Source organism: Coptis chinensis, chromosome 2, assembly GCF_015680905.1.
Source record: "Coptis chinensis isolate HL-2020 chromosome 2, ASM1568090v1, whole genome shotgun sequence".
NCBI classification, from domain to species: Eukaryota; Viridiplantae; Streptophyta; class Magnoliopsida; order Ranunculales; family Ranunculaceae; genus Coptis; species Coptis chinensis.
The window spans coordinates 58,970,563-58,986,849 of record NC_141457.1 but is presented as its reverse complement, the minus strand read 5'-3'; the positions used below and the strand labels follow the sequence as shown (position 1 = coordinate 58,986,849).

Below are 16,287 nucleotides of genomic sequence, written 5' to 3'. Positions count from 1 at the left end.
GAAATTTCTGAACAAACACACAATGATCGGAAGCGGACTTCATGTAGCAATGCTTCATCATAAAAGAATCAAACTTTATGTACCACACACTGTCTCGGTGCCTGCTTTAACCCATACAAACTCTTTCTTAGCTTGCAAACCAGGTGTTCCTTGCCTTTGATCTCAAACCCCTTTGACTGGTCCATGTAGACATCTTCTTCAATGTTTCTATGAAGAAAAACTGTCTTGACATCTAGTTGCTCAACCTCTAGGTTCATACTTACGGTCAGACCCAATACCACCATGATAAAAGTCATTTTAACTACAGGAGAGAAAATTTCATCAAAGTTAATATTTTTCTTTTGGCCGAATGATTTTTTCAGGAGGGGGGCAAAATAACCCATATGATTTTTTTTTTAATAAAGGACGGGACGACTATTCTCGTTTCAATGTTTGTTAATTATAGCAATTTGCGTTCAAACATAACCAAAATTTCAATTTATGTTGACGTGTCATAATTAGCGCGTTGATGATGCTCTAATCAATTGGACAAGTATGTGGTAATCTATCTAATAAAAAAGCTTGGTGTGGGGGGCCGCAGGGCCCCATCCGGTGGCTACGATTGTTTCTCACAAGTTATGACACAGTAGATCCAAAGTCTTATAGGATATGTGTGATTTAAAATGTTAATTTGAAAGAGTACTGAATTATTGTTGATTTGATATGTGTGGGCTGGGTTTTTATCATTCAATGTATTGAGTTGCTGGGGTTCTTTTGGGCCTAATTTGGAACAGTGCCGTTGGCACGGCATGTGCTATATACTAGTCACGGGCTAAATACTAGTGATGAAACACAAAGTAACAAACACACCCGCTTAAATCCGTTAACCGTTATCTTTCTAGACACATCACATCATGTTGCCAATCAGTCTGCTTCATCGTCCACTCACCTTCTCCTTGGCTTCACAGTCTCTACCTCAATACACCATCAGTCACAGCATCCCAAGTTTCCACGTCGTCAAACGCTCTCGTCTTCTTCGCTCTCAACCGGTTCAATAATTCCTCATTCTTCTGCGTACTTCTAATAATTAGCCTTCACAATATCCATGTTCATATCTCAAAAGTTTTCATTCTTTGGCCTTCCCAGGTTGAAACTACAGCTGAAGTTGTTAACTATGAGTACAAGCCTGGAGTCTTTGATCATTTATTTCTCACCTTGTTTCGGAACAAAATGGTACAGGTGAGGTCTACAGTCTACTGTTTTGGTGACTTGTTGCAAATTAGTTTACATTTTAGTACGGAGTACTGTGTGTCATTTTATACTTAAAAGGTATGTATGCATGTAGGAAGTTGGATGGGATTCAGACATGCCTGGATATGATGGACTTATTGAAGTCGCGAATCGTCTCATGATGAAGAATCGAAACAATTCAGAAACTGTGGATGCTGCGGTAAGTTCTTAGTTCTTTCAGCAACTCAACTCTTTTCTAAACACAAATTGAATGTTGTTTGAGTTATACGCAATATACAAGTAGCCACACTTTTATTTAAAATGTTTTTCTCTTTTGTGAATATTGTGTTTGAGCCTTTGAGGAACTAATTGATGTAGACTTTTGTTCAAGAGGCTACTATATCATGGACTCTGATTTACGCGTATCGCTGAGCTTTCTGTTGCAATCTAAACTTGGTACTCTTTTCAATTTTGACATGCTGCAGGTCCGAATTTTAAGATCATTGTTTCCTCCATTCTTACTGGAACTTTTTAAAATGCTTGTGGCACCTTTAGGAAGGGGGAAAGTGGCTGCCATAATGGTCGGTGAGTTATTTCTTCCCTCTTTGCTAATTGCTTTTAAAGTATTTTTTGCCTTGTGCTTTTACAGTTTACATGTTAAGTCAAATAAACAGATTATCTTGGTTGTCTACTACTGACTAGATGACTAATACACTTCCTTCACAGGAAAATTTTATTTGCTTAAGCTAGTGTCCATCATCTAACCTTACTGTATGGTTTGAAGCAAGGGTGACTGCGCTCTCCTGTCAATGGCTTATGGGCCCCTGCAAAGTGAACTCTGTCGATCTTCCTGATGGATCCTCATTGGAAATAACTGGAGTAATGATCTTGAGCTCCCTATTTGATTTAAATTGTTGGATGCATTCGTGTATGTCATTCCATGACTGTTGGTAATGAATTTATACAGGTGTTGGTAGAGAAATGCAAGTACTTAGAAGAAAGCAAATGTGTAGGGATTTGTATCAACACATGTAAGCTGCCAACTCAGGTCTGTTCCAACCATAGATAAGATATTATCTCAAATCAACCAATTTTCTCTCATCTGTGTCTGTTCCCTCCATGTTTACGTTGCTTTTTTTTCTTTTTGTAGTAATGGAATTTCGTTTTACATCTCAGTGTCCATTGTCCTATATCTCACATTGAAGTGTATAAGTTGATGATGATGTCGTTGTGTAAGATGTTATATTTACTTTTCAGTTATACAATAGTCATCTTCTTAAACAGTATGAAAACAATGAGGATTATGTTACACGCTGGTAGCCAAAGGCCAATTTCTTTGAGAACACTATTGGTCAGAAGTTGGTGTCGATCTGTGCCCTGCTATGAAGAGGATAGAAATCCTTTTACAGATTTCATCTGGACATGGCACAAACTTGGAAGTTGCAAGTATGGCCTGTTAATAAGTCTACGCTCCGTATTCTGGAGATCTTCGATCACAATCGAGGGAGTATATTCTAATTTCACAGATCAGCCTCTTGCTGCAAGATGAAGTTACAACGTTGGTATTAAACTTGCATTTTGAGTAATTTGTCGTTGTGGAGCTTGCTTTCATTCTGAGCTTTTATTCTCAGAACACCCCCGAAATCCTTGAGAGACAAAATTATTCATTGTTATGGTGTAAATAAGTCAACTAGGGTCGGACTGTAGTGCTTAATTACGATGATCACGATCAAGAAATGGACTGAGATATGATGGCCTTTTAGAGAAACTCTATTACCTTTCACACACTGAGAAGTTTGGTTTGTTGCCACTAAATACTATGCTCGTGAGATATTCCTAGATGTTTAAACAAACTTTAGTTTCTAAACACTTTTGGGTGTGCATATTGGAGTGTACCTCCGTTCTTCCTCTGTCCTTTGGTTCTATCCGATTATCTAACCCCTTGTACAACAATTCTTTCTAAAACCTGTCATGTGGTTTGCCTTTCAGACTTTCTTTAAGAAGTACATGGGGGTGCCGTTAGTGATGGAGCCTGATTTCAGTGATTATAGCTGTCAGGTAAGTTCTCCAGAAAGTACATATATTTGAAGCAGCTACTGCATGTAAACTGTTCCTTCAGCAAGACAGCAGCTATCTTAGTTATCATTAAAATGAGTACCAAAAGCATAACCTGTCTTTGTTGTTTTCAGTACTAATAATATAATCCAGTACTCCAGTTGTTTTACAGTGCATATGCATCTATAGGAGATGATAAGAAGGACCTTGAAGATATATATTTACCTCTATGCTGAAATTACTCGTTTCGGAACATGCATGGAACATATTTACTATTGACACATGCCTATTTATTTTCTCATCTTCCTGGGTATAAGAAAGGTGAGTGAATTCAAATTTTCAAACAACTGAATCCAATCACTCTCACGAAACGATTCATTGGATATTTTTCCTTCTTAAACTCTATATGAATATATGGTTAGAGGCATTTTGCTGCACTCCTGCTCATGTAATTTTATCTGGCAGTTCAAGTTTGGAGTACTTCCTCCTATTCCAGCAGAAGATAAGGCCTTGAGTGAGCCTTGTTTGGAGATATGCCCAAATGCAACCCGGCGGAGAGAATTAAGTAGAAGTGCCAATGAAATGCAGTGCCCCAAATTATAAGAATAACGGTTTGCCCTGATGAAACAACATTGGATTATCATCCATTGATAGATATGAAAACATCCAATTCCATTTATAAATGTACAGTAGAATGATTCTCAACTCCTGGCACACATAAGAGATGGTTCTTTTCATCTGTAATTTTGTTTATTTCACAAGGTTGTAACCAGTTATAGTGGCACTTCCAGGTTTCTGTAGATCTTCCCTCGGAGATTCTTTAGAATGGTTTGCTTTGAGAAATGTATATTAAAGTAGTAAACCACATATATGTGGTTTGTCTGTCTTTATTGTGCTCCCTTGTGTCTATCAGTCTCACCCACAAGTGGAATACATAATTACATAGTAATTTGGTGAAAGGTTAAAAATTTTAAAGTACAAAATAAACTGTTCATTTCCATTTTTACAATCTCACTGACAATTACCATATATTTGTACCTTCCATTTTATCCTGTAACTTCTAGAAGCTACCTGACTTTGCCGCCTTAAAGAGTAGCAGAATAAGGAGGTTTGGGTATATGCTGCTTACCTTCTTAACTCTAGCTAGTGCTAAGTTCATAATAAGTACTGTATGCTTGTTTGTGAATCGCATGCATCATCTACCTACTTCCTAGCTGGGGGTAGGGCCAGTAGGGGGTGTGTTTGATCGAAATGCAGGTTCACCAGATGAATCCAACCACTGAAGGTATGGATAGTTGTCATGGGTTCTGCTAGTTAACAGAAATGAGTAATGGGGACTGTCTAATCAAGATTGTAGGGGATTTTATGAGTATCTCCTGATCCTCCTCAATGATCTTGTGATTCATAACTTTTTTATTTTGATGGAAAAGGGATGAAATGATTTAATGTTCAGGGTTGAACCGTCTTGCGGCTACCTATGTATCTCCTTGTTTATTTAGAAGAATCAAACTCTATTTCACGTAGTTCCTAAGAGCGAATTTCTATGGCTTATATAGAAAGAGCCTTGAGAGTCCTAGGATTAGGGTTGGCCTCACCGCTTGTGAGTTCCCTTCTATCTTTGGACTCTGCCTTTCTATTAGGAATCCTCTCTTTATGGAAGTCTGAATCTAGATCATATCTTATTAGAGGTAGATTTCCTTGTTGGTCATAATAACCCCATCGCATATGGGAAGATTAGATCTAAAAGTTAACTCTTAAAGATATGTCATTCTGATTCCTTCCTTATCATCAAAGATCGCCCTCTTCAGTTTTCTTATGTTTAGGAACTGTCTTCATCAGTTCCTAACGACTTGGAGAACTGGTATATTCAGAAGCGGCTTGTCACGTGACTAGCACATGCTTATGACACACCCGTGATAAACACGAGATAACTTATTCCCAGAACTAATCCGATGGTTCTCGTCTTATTCCGGGTATCCATAGTCCTAGGTCATTTCCCGCCCACGTGTCATCTTAGTCAATGACAGGAAATCCCCCTTACAGATACCCCCTCTCGTGCCATCTAGCATGCGGGCGCTTGAAGCGACTCTGCTTTTGGAGCGAGAATCTTTTTCATAAACAGTTGTTGGAACTGCTTACGGACTCACCTAATTAAAGCTCTGAAAAGATGGCTCGAGCAAACACGCCGTTTCCCGAAAAAGGTAATGATGGCAGTTCCATCCCGAAAAGGCGCAACGCTTGGGTTAATCGTAACCGTCCATCCCATCTGTATATGAGGGGCTTGGAGAGAGAATCTTCCTTATCTCTTCTGCTAGCTTTCCCTGTATATGAACTTTTTGCTCTCCCGCTAGGGTTTAACTAAAAATTCAAACTTTCTACTCTTTCTGACTATGACGAACCCAAATTGGTCACTTATCAACTTCGGGGATCTCTCTTCCCTAGAGCTGATTAGAGAGAGATTTCACATCCCTGCCAATATTGGGCTTGAGTGGGGGAGATTATCTAATGAGTTAGCCTACAAGGAGGTTGCGCTCGTCACAATTGGCCAACTCAGGGCCGGTCTCACTCTTCCTCTCTACCCATTATTGAGGGAGTGTCTGATCCACTTCAATCTTGTCCTTGGTCAAGCGGCGCCCATGTTTTACAAAACTGTCATGTACTCTGCCATACTGGCAAATAGGCATGGATTCGTCTTGAACATATAGATGTTTGGGTATTTTTATGAGGTCCGTCGCATTCGGGACCAGTCTTACTACTACCTTATGAGTAGGGACAAGAATGCTCCGATCGTCTTCTTCAAGGGAAAACACAGTGATGATGGTTGGGCTGATCACCACATTCGAGTGCTGGGTGATGAGTGGGACCTTCGTCCTCAAGATGCTCATGGCGAATCAGTGGGGATTCCTGTACCCATAAAACATACTCATGTACCGACCAGTAAGCATATTTTCTCATGAATTTACAAATCCTCCATAAGTGCTTTCAACTGATTTCTCTTGTTATTATCTCTTAGGTGACTCTTCCCCATGGAACCAACTTACCGCAACTGATGCTGCTACTGTGAATTTCATCAACAAGATCTCCAAAGACCAGAGGATGCCCTGGGTGGTAGTTCCTGGTCCCACCCGCCTCTTTGAGTATTTCAACATGTCTGTTGAAGAACTGCTGACACTTGCCCCCGGCTTTTCTCCGTTTGGGATTAACACTGTGAACTCTAGGTGCACAGTACTCCCTCCTCTTGTAGATCAAGATGATGGTCTTCTTCCTCCTCCTCCAGGTCAGGACGAATCTTCTCTTAATACTAGAAGAAAGGGAAACTGTAAAGAGAAGAGTTCTATCATGACTTCCAGTGACGCTGCCACATCAGGTATAGTTCAAGAGCCTGATGTCAGTGATGATTGTGTAATCACTGGTGGGAGGGGCCTTGAACTGCCGCACAAACTTTTGGCTACTAGCAATTTTAAAAGGGAAGTACGTGTGTTTAACCGCTCAAAGTCGAAGAGAACTGATTTTGCTCTTGCTCCTGGTGCTACAGCCTAAAGTAAGAGAACCAAATTTCGTCCTCTATCTGTGGATAAAGAGACATCTTTTAAGGCTCTGTGAATGTTCCAAGTTTGGGTAAGTTTTTTGAGGAAGTTACTGCACCACTACCAGTTCCAGACCCTCTCGTAGGTTTTGAACAGGTTGGTAACCATGTACCGTTGACTGCTAATCCTTCCCTCCTCGATGACCGAAAGGGGAAAGGTGTCATTGAGACGGGCGCTGTAACTGTTGCTCTCCTTCCTCCTCAAGTTGGGGATGCACATAGGAGGAGGAGGGTAGATGATATGCCATTCTTGCCATAATCCCCAGACTCTCCTGAAAGGGAGATGATCGTGGAGATGAGGCATTGGGGCCGACCTGATGAGCTTCCCGTTACCAATAAGCACTCAGTTAATGATGTTGACATCGCGCTTGGAGTTCTAGAAGCTGCGCGACTTCCTATTGATAGAGCTGAAGCTAGTATGGCTGGTAGTCTGGATCTGTCATTTCACATATCTGTCGTTTATCTTGCTAAGGTAAAATTTCCTTCTCTGTACAATGTCCTATTTTTCTCATTGTGTTGCTTGCACACCCTATATTCTTTTTCAGTTAGTGAATAACTTCTTGGCCATGAAAGAACCAATCTTTGTGACCTCAGCCAGTACAGCTGCCGATGACATGGCCACTGGTGAGTTGAACTAGGCGAAAGAGGTTGCTGAGAAAAGAGCTGAGGAACTGCAAACCCATGTCGACCAACTTTTGGCCAAAGAGAAGAAGTCAGATGCTGATTTTAGGAACATGAGAGAGACGATTGCCAACCTTCGAAACTCTCTAGATAAGGCCCAAAAGGGAGCTGCCGAGGCTGCCTTTTGGAAAGTGAAATTCTTGGAGTTGCACTCCCAATTCACCACACTACAAGCAAAGAATGACCAAGTCCAGGAGGAGCTTAACCGTAGGAATACCGAGATGATAACCCTTGGCCAGGCCATTACTCATACTAATGAAGTTATGACAGGTTATGAGAGAGCTCTCAAAAAGAAGCGTTTACGTTATGAAAAGAAGGCTGGTGATCTCTTGGCAGAGACCTCTGAGTTCTATTCTAAGGTGATGCAAGAAGTAAAGAAGAGGTCAACTGAAAATGCTATTCATTTTGCCCTGAGAGTACTTGATGTTTCTGAAGACTCCTTTAATGCAGCCAAACAAGTTAAGTTTGAGGAGGCTATTGAGGCTACTGGGTACGTTTCTCAGGTAGTTGATCAGGGGTGAGTGACTAACCCTTTCATCTTATTTCCTGACCTGACTACTAGTATCTCAGCGATTCAGAATGAACTTATGCTTGATGCTTCCTCATCTTCTGGAGAAGACACCGATGACGACATGCCTGACGTCCATCTTCCTTTTTTGCCTGTGCCTGTTTCAGGTGAATGTTATGTTCAGCCCTCAACCGTCCCAGCCAATCCAACCGCAAAGTCAGTTCCTGAGAGTGGCCTAGGAGCTCTTGATGCTGGTGCAATAGCAAGTAGTGATGCTGAACCGAAATTCAATTCTACCCTTGCTCAACAAGCTAAGTAAAGACTTAGCTATTCAATTCATGATTTAGAAAACATTTATTTTGAAACAATATTTATATGGGTCTGTAATATTGAGCTATGTTGCTCACATACTATTTACTTACTGAGCATTGCAGCTCTTCTAGTTTACGCATGCATTTAAGACATTCTATGTTATACATCATATTATGACATGAACTACTATGCACATTCTACCCCTGATGCCCCCAAAGTTCATTTGGAACAACAATAGGTGACCCTAATAGGCTAAACAGGTTAAATAGAGGCGTAACCAGAATCTGATCAGGATATCATGGGAGCCGTTCAAGTTTAACCATAACTGAAAGTTCGATCGTAATAGAGAAACAGCGTCACAGAGGAGCTGTATGTCTATGCGAAGGTAACTTAGTGCCTTGAGCACGATATTGTGTTTAATAACGATATGTCCTATTTATTTAAAAAATAAATAGGTTATCGCCAGAGCAACAGTGGGGGAGTCTTCCTCAGCACAATCATGCCGATATAATTCTAGGCTAGTGATCGTGTGCTAGGATATGGATCCAACCCAAATCTTTCCAGTAACCCCCATTAGTGATGTTATGAGAACGCAAGGAACTGGCATACAGTTCGGGCTCCCAAGAACACTATCTCTGGTTCTAAGTCAAGCTGGCATACAATTTACTAAACAGTTAGTGTGGTTAGATTCCTTAAAGGCTTAACCCATCGAGGATAATCTCAGTTTTAAAGAATTGGCGTATAGTTCATGCTGCATCCCCAAACACAGTATCTCTGGTTCCAAAGCAAATTGGCATACAATATTCTTGAACAGATAATGAGTAGTTAATTCCCTAAAGGCTTAGTCCATTGTGGATAATAAATAAAGAGCTGACGCAAGGAAGAGATTAGATTGCAAGGTGAGGAACTTTATTGATAACTGGAGAGAATAAATAATGCATAAAGAAGTATGAAATAATAATTTACTGATAGTACTTGCGGAGGTGCTCTGCATTCCATGGTTTGACAATAACGTCCCTTTCAACAGTACGTAAGTAGTAAAAACCAGTTCGGCCGACCTTGTCGACAATGTAGGGTCCCTCCCAGTTGGGCCCTAGCTTGTCGTTATGCTCTGAGATCTCACGAAGAACTAGATCGCCGGATTTGAAAGCCCGAATTCGGACTCTCTTATCATATGATCACTTCAGAATCTGCTGGTTGGCAGCCAAACGTAATGCGGTGCCTTCCCGCTTTTCATCTAGGAGATCCATTTATCTGCATAATAACTCTTCATTGTCCAGTGTCTGCACAATGTCTGATTTCTGAGTGGGGGCTACCAGTTCGGGAGGTATGACAGCTTCAGTTCTGTAGGTCAGTGAAAATGGAGACTCACCAGTCGATCGTCTGGGTGTAGTTCGGTACGCCCATAGGACTTTAGATAATTCCTCGACCCACAAACCCTTCGCGTCATCTAGTTTGAGCTTCATGTTATCCAAAATAACTCTATTGGAGGCCTCAACCTTGCCATTGCCTTGTGGATACCTTGGGGTTGAAAAATGATGGGTGATGTGCAACTCTTCACAGAGCTCGGGCACCGATCCACCAACAAACTGTTGCCAATTATATGAGATGATGACCCGGGTATGCCAAACCTATATACAATATTGTTCCAAATGAACTTTCTGACATCCTTTTCTCGAATGAAGATGAGTGGAACTGCTTCTATCCACTTGGTGAAGTAGTCCGTCGTGACCAGTAAGAATCTGATATTGTCGAGGGTGGGTGGCAAGGGTCCTACAATGTTAGTTCTCCATTGCGCAAATGGCCATGGGCTGGCCAATGGGTGTAGCTCTGTTGTGGGAAAAAACTTGTTCATCCTTTTGCATGTAAGGCCAAAAGTACCTTTACCTTAGGATCTTGAGAGTGAGTGTTCTGCCCCCAGCGTGGTTGCCACAAACTCCTTCGTGAACCTCTCGCATGACCTGTTTAGCGAGGTCCGGGGAGAGACATCGTAGGTGAGGCCCCAGGAATGACATCTTGTATAAATCATCCTTAATGAGGGTGCATCTTGGTACCTTTGCAAGCAGGCACTTTGTCGTGTTCCTATCCTCTGGGAGTGTCTCGTCCTTAAGGTAAGACTTGTATGGATCCATCTAGTTTGGTGTGGTGACTGGAATAACACAAACTGCTGTAACATTGGGTGCATGGATGCTAGGTTTGTCCTGGAACTCTATAGGGATGGAGCGAGACTCACAGTTGCCCAACATTGAGGCAACATATGCTAGCGCATTTGCGTGTCGATTTTCTGAGCGGGGCAGTTGATAAAACTCAATATTCTAGAACTTACTCTGAAGACCCCTTACCAGTTCCAGGTATTTTTCCATTCGTTCATCTCTGGCCTCGTAATCTCCATCTACTTGAAACACAACTAGCTGCGAGTCACTAAAAACAGTAAGGTGTGTTAAGCCCAGGTTGAGAGCCATCGTGAGGCTAGCAAGAGTCGCCTCATACTCTGCTTCATTGTTAGAGGCATTCCAACCTAACTGAACATATTTCTCCAGTCGCATGTTGTCAAGAGTAACTAACACAGCTCCAACTCCTGCACCTTTGTCATTTGAAGATCCATCCACAAACAGTCGCCATCCAGAGCGTGGCTCCCAAGGGTCTGGACGCGCACTTGGAGATTTCAGCAGGGTACTATCATTTGAACTGGGGATTGTTGAGTCATACCCAGTGTAGGTCATTGGGAAATCTCCCAAAAATTCTGCTAGTGCCTGACCCTTCTCTGAGATTTATGGGACGTAGATTATATCATACTCTGATAGTTGCACGGACCACTTAGCTAACCTTCCTGACCTGTTCGGTCTTTCCAGAACTAATCGTAACTGGTATTATGAGATTACTCTGATAGTGTGGGATTGGAAATATGGTCATAATTTGTCTGCCGGAAAAACAAAGGCTAAAACGACTCTTTTGAGTTTAGGGTACCTTGTTTCTACCGGTAGGAGCGTTCGACTCAAGAAATAGATAGGTTTTTCAACCTTCTTTTCGTCCACACGTATCAATATAGAACTGATACTGTAGTCATATGAAGAGAGATAAAGACCTAGAACTTCTCCCTCAACTGGTTTGGAAAGGATTGGTGGTGACCCTAGGTACGTTTTGAGTTGATCGAATGCTTTTTGGCAGCCTTCTGTCCATGCAAATGAGGTATTTTTTCGCAGTAATTGGAACAAAGGTCTGCACTTATTTGAACTATTGGAAATTAACCTATTCAGAGTTGCTAACTTACCTGTGACTTTTTGGACCTCTTTCATGTTTTTAGGTGAAGACATTTCTATAAGCGCCTCAATCTGATCTGGGTTTGCCTCGATTCCTCGCTTAGTAACCAAATATCCTAAAAACTTCCCTGATGAGATAGCGAAAGCGCATTTCGCTGAGTTGAGTTTCATGCGATACTCTCGCAGAATGTCAAATGCACGTTTCAGGTGGGAAAGGTGATCTCCACATCTTAGGCTTTTGATCAAGAAATCATCTACATACACTTCCACAATATTGCCTATCAATCCCTCAAACATCATGTTTACCAAACGTTGGTACGTGGCACCCGCATTTTTCAGTCCGAATGGCATGACTTGGTAATAGTACATGCCATCCACGGTTGTGAAACTAGCATGCTTGTGGTCTTCCTCATGTAATAGGATCTGGTTTTAGCCAGACGACCCATCTGTGAAGGATAACAATTCATGTTCAGCTGTTGCATCCACCAACTTGTCAATTCATGGTAGAGGGTAACTATCTTTTAGACACGCACGGTTCATATCTGTAAAGTCGATACAAATTCTCTATGACCTATTCTTCCTACGTACTGGGACAATGTTAGAAATCCAGGTGGGGAAATTGATTTCCCTGACAAAATTAGCTACCTTTAGCTTTTCAACTTCAGCTTTCACTGCTTTGGATCTGTCAACACCTATTTTTCTCGATTTCTGTTTGGCTACTACTACATCACTGCGGACATTTAGTCGGTGGCATGCCAGATGGGACTTAATTCCTAGCATTTCTTCGAATCACCAAGCAAATACGTCCTTGTGTTCTCGGAGGAAGTGTATAAGAGTCTGGCGTTCTTCAGAACTCAACAAGGTGCCGTTGAAAATCATTTTGGGTAAGCTTCCTCCCACGATTTCCACTTCCTCTAACGACTCCAGTGAGGGGGGATCCTCCCTCTCTCTTGGGACCAGGTCCGGGAGAGGGGGATCCAACTGTAATTGCTATTTGGCAGGTTGTCCCACCTCCATTGGTTCTAAAGGGAGTGGGGACTGCTTTGTCGCCAGAGTGTAGCATGTTTTGGCAGCCACCTGATCTCCTCTGATTGTCTCAATTTTCCCATTATGTGGGAATTTTAGACATTGGTGATAGGTGTTGGGAACAACATGAAGTCTATGCAGCCAGGTCCTACGCAATGTCTAAAATTCCGCATGTTTAGCCAGGTCCTACCCAATGGTCTGCATGTTTAGTCATTTGTGGGGCAACGCGTTGACTTGATCTTCATTTGCTTGGCGACGCGCATTTGGTATAGCATACCCTTTTTTGTGACATGTCCACTTCATTTGCTTGCCTTTCCTGAAATCATGTTTATCTGGACGCGACCATTGAGTGGCCCAGCAGTACTTGGGGGATCTTGAACTGACGTGCTGATCTCCTCAAGTTGTATTGCGTTTGCCTGCTCATGTGCTACGAATTGCTTCAAGTACCCCCTCTCAATCAGAACCTGTAGTTCATTTTTCAGGGTCCTATATGCCCTGGTACTATGACCCTTACTCTTGTGGAACTTGCAGTAAGTCTGATGGTCTCTGGTACCCAGGGAGCCTGGCTTGAGTGGAGCTGGCCATTTGAGGTAGCTCTGGTTCTTGATCGAGTCTAGGATCTCGTCTAGCATTTTGTTTAGAGGAGCAAAGTTTCTGTCCATCGGGGGAAGAGCTTCTTCAGCTCCTTCTATCGGTGGCTTCTTTTGTAGTTTTCCATCCCCATTGCTTGCTAAATTCTGGTACTGCCCTCTTGGCATTCGCCCCTTTGATGGGGATTCCACCCATTGGCGACCACGATGGCGGTCTCTCTTTGGCTTTTAAGGTGAGGAGTTCCTGTGCCCCTCTCGTGGGACTACGGGGGTTGCCTGATTAGTCTTCTTTGCTTCCTGACGTCTGTTCAGGACATCTTCCTCCCACCCTACATGAGTTTCGACTCTGTCTAGAAGTTCCTCCAAATCGCGGGGTGGTTTCCTGGAGAGGGACCCAAATAACGCGTTATTTTCATCCAACCCTTGTTTGAAAGCTATTATAGCGGTCTGTTCGTCACAAGACTCTATCTGGATCAAAATTTCCATAAACCGTTGCTTGTAGGATCTCAATGCCTCTCCGTCCTTTTTCCTGATGTTTAACAGTGCATCGATCTATTTCGGTTGGTGCTTGTTGCACGAGTATCTGTCGATGAAGGTTCTAAACAGCTCTTCTAAGGACCTGATCTGCCACTCAGGTAACCTATGGTACCACTGGAGCGTGGATCAAGACAGGAAAGCTTTGAACTATTGACACATGACGTGGTCATACCTTTCATACTATCCCATGGTAGCTCGATATCTAAATAATGATCCACCGGATCTGACTTACCATTGAAGATACTGAACTTTGGTTGTCTGTAACCGTGGGGATAGGGCTTTCTCATTACTTGTGATGAGAAAGGAGATCTGCCTGCCCCCATTATAGCGGATTGAACAAGGGAGTCTTGCATTTTTCTACCTTTACCAGTTATCCTATGCATCTAACGGATCCGGTCATTTTTCTCAGTTTCCCATGTGCTTTCTTTGGTAGAAACTTTCTTGTTTGGGATTCTTTTTCGATGTCGAGGGTTGACATTGTGATCCTGGTCAGTTGACCCTGATTCCTCAGCCAAACCCGAGTGTTCATTCGAACAACTATACTTCAATTCCGATGGCTCGCACCGAACTGGATCCCCACGCCTTGGGTTCTTAGGTCGACCGCCCTCTGGAAGGTCGTCACCATCGAGATCGATGAGTGGCTCCTTCCCTGTATCAGATTGATACAAATGCCTCAGCAGTTGTACTTCTCGCTCAAGGTTGCTTATTTGCTGTTCCAGAGCTTGTATCGCCTGGTTTGCCTGAACAGACTCTGGGGTAAGGGTAGCGTTCTCACCATTTTGATGTTCTCTTTGAGCGTCATTGTCAGGTTCTACACCGGGAGCAACTAGCCCGTCAGTGCGAGTTACCTGTCCTCGAAGGGGAATATTCACGTCATAATGATCGACGTTCTCCCCTCCTTCAGGTATCTCGTGTTCCTCTTCTCTGACGGCGAGGCTGCGAGTGGTGGTGCCACCTTTTGTTTTCTTAGTTCCTACCATCACAATGTTAAGAGTTTTTAAACTAAATTGGTTGACTGAATGAATGTTACCTGCTTTTCGTCCCCACAGATGGCGCCAAAAGATGTATGGGATTTTATGAGTATCCCCTTATCCTCCTCAGTGACCTTGTGATTTAGACCTTTTTTATTTTGATGGAGAAGGGATGAGATGATTTAATGTTTAGGGTTGAACCGTCTTGCGGATGCCTACGTATCTCCTTATTTATTTAGAAGAATCAAACCCTATTTCACGTAGTTCCTAAGAGCAAATTCCTATGGCTTATATAGGAAGAGCCTTTAGAGTCCTAGGATTAGGGTTAGCCTCACCGCTTGTGAGTTCCCTTCCATCTTCGGACTCTGCCTTCCTATTAGGAATCCTCTCCTTATGGAAGTCTGAATCTGGACCATATCTTATTAGAGGTAGGTTTCCTTGTTGGTCATAATAACCCATCGCATATGGGAAGATTAGATCTAAAAGGTAACTCTTAAAGATAAGTCATTCTAATTCCTTCCTTATCATCAAAGATCACCCTCTTCAGTTTTCTTCTATTAAGGAACTGTCTTCATCAATTCCTAATGACTTGGAGAACTGGTATATTCAGAGGCGGCTCGTCACGTGACTAGCACATGCTTACGACACACCCGTGATAAACACGAGATAATTATTCCCAGAACTAATCCGATGGTTCTTGTCTTATTCCGGGTATCCATAGTCCTAGGTCATTTCCGTCCACGTGTCATCTAGTCAGTGACGGGAAATCCCCCTTACAAAGATCATTCCACGAAATGAACAACTGACTTCACATTTTGGTTGGTGAGATATATATGTAATCCTTGGAATAATAATATTTAGGGTCATAGGTTTATGCATCATGCAAATGCTTCTTTTCTCTAGTTGAAGGGCACAAAATGAGTAGTCAATTAGTTAACCAGGATCCTAACAACTTCCTTCATATAGAAAATGCTTAAAAGTGGGCTAGAGGTTCTTGTCTACGTAACACTACTTAAGCTATTAAACATATCTTCAAAACAAATTAATAGACACAAAATGCTCTCCCAATTTCACTCCCCAATTCCCCAGTCACCATAGCTGCGACATTAGAAATTGCTTCAGTGATGGCACATTGCACCATCTGCTCATGGGAGCTGGCATAGTGGGGCATTTTAAGTGAGTTTGTGACTGCCAATGCCAAACCTATGACTGTTTTTTTGCATTAAACAATTTCAAGTTTAGTAGCAATGCAAGCATATTAATTTGACAACCTCAGTAATTAAAATTGAAACCGAACATGACTTGGTGCAGACAACAGGTGAACAAAAGCATTCAACAAACTGGACATCTCTCAAAGGGTGCAGTGAGAGGTACAACTGACTTGAACATTCTCGAGCAATGGGGCATAAAACCTCAGTATCCTAAGGCACCACAAATAAAAGCTTGCTACTAGGAAACTCCTGGAACCAATGTCACTAAGAGCAACTTTTAGAAATTCAGAAGGTAACTTTATGTTGGGGAAAACAATACCAATCGATACCAATCGATCCCC

General features: G+C 42.2%; 1 protein-coding gene across 4 annotated transcripts; it reads left to right on the top strand.

The window, feature by feature from the left end:
• The first annotated feature begins 823 nt into the window (after window positions 1–823).
• LOC147516858 (beta-carotene isomerase D27) lies at window positions 824–4,152 on the top strand. Of its 4 annotated transcripts, none has more exons than XR_015211212.1 (9): window positions 824–1,028; window positions 1,126–1,218; window positions 1,325–1,429; window positions 1,695–1,794; window positions 1,994–2,088; window positions 2,177–2,257; window positions 3,199–3,267; window positions 3,426–3,585; window positions 3,730–4,152. XR_015211212.1 is itself a non-coding variant. In XM_086589336.1 (9 exons), exons 1-8 carry the CDS (start codon window positions 894–896, stop codon window positions 3,541–3,543), a joined length of 768 nt encoding a protein of 255 aa, XP_086445462.1. In that variant the 5' UTR covers window positions 824–893; the 3' UTR covers window positions 3,544–3,585; window positions 3,730–4,152. The 4 variants fall into 4 exon arrangements, 2 of the variants coding, with proteins under 2 accessions (XP_086445462.1, XP_086445461.1); XM_086589336.1 differs by having other exon boundaries at window positions 3,454–3,585; XR_015211213.1 differs by having other exon boundaries at window positions 837–1,028; window positions 3,418–3,585.
• The last annotated feature ends 12,135 nt before the right edge of the window (window positions 4,153–16,287 follow it).

Bases quoted from the DNA above. Each gene is read 5' to 3' on its own strand.
- LOC147516858 (XM_086589335.1), top strand. From the start codon at position 894: ATGTTGCCAATCAGTCTGCTTCATCGTCCACTCACCTTCTCCTTGGCT. The intron at 1,795-1,993 runs GTGAGTTATTTC...TATGGTTTGAAG, and splicing joins AGTGGCTGCCATAATGGTCG to CAAGGGTGACTGCGCTCTCC. The intron at 3,268-3,729 runs GTAAGTTCTCCA...TTTATCTGGCAG, and splicing joins TCAGTGATTATAGCTGTCAG to TTCAAGTTTGGAGTACTTCC.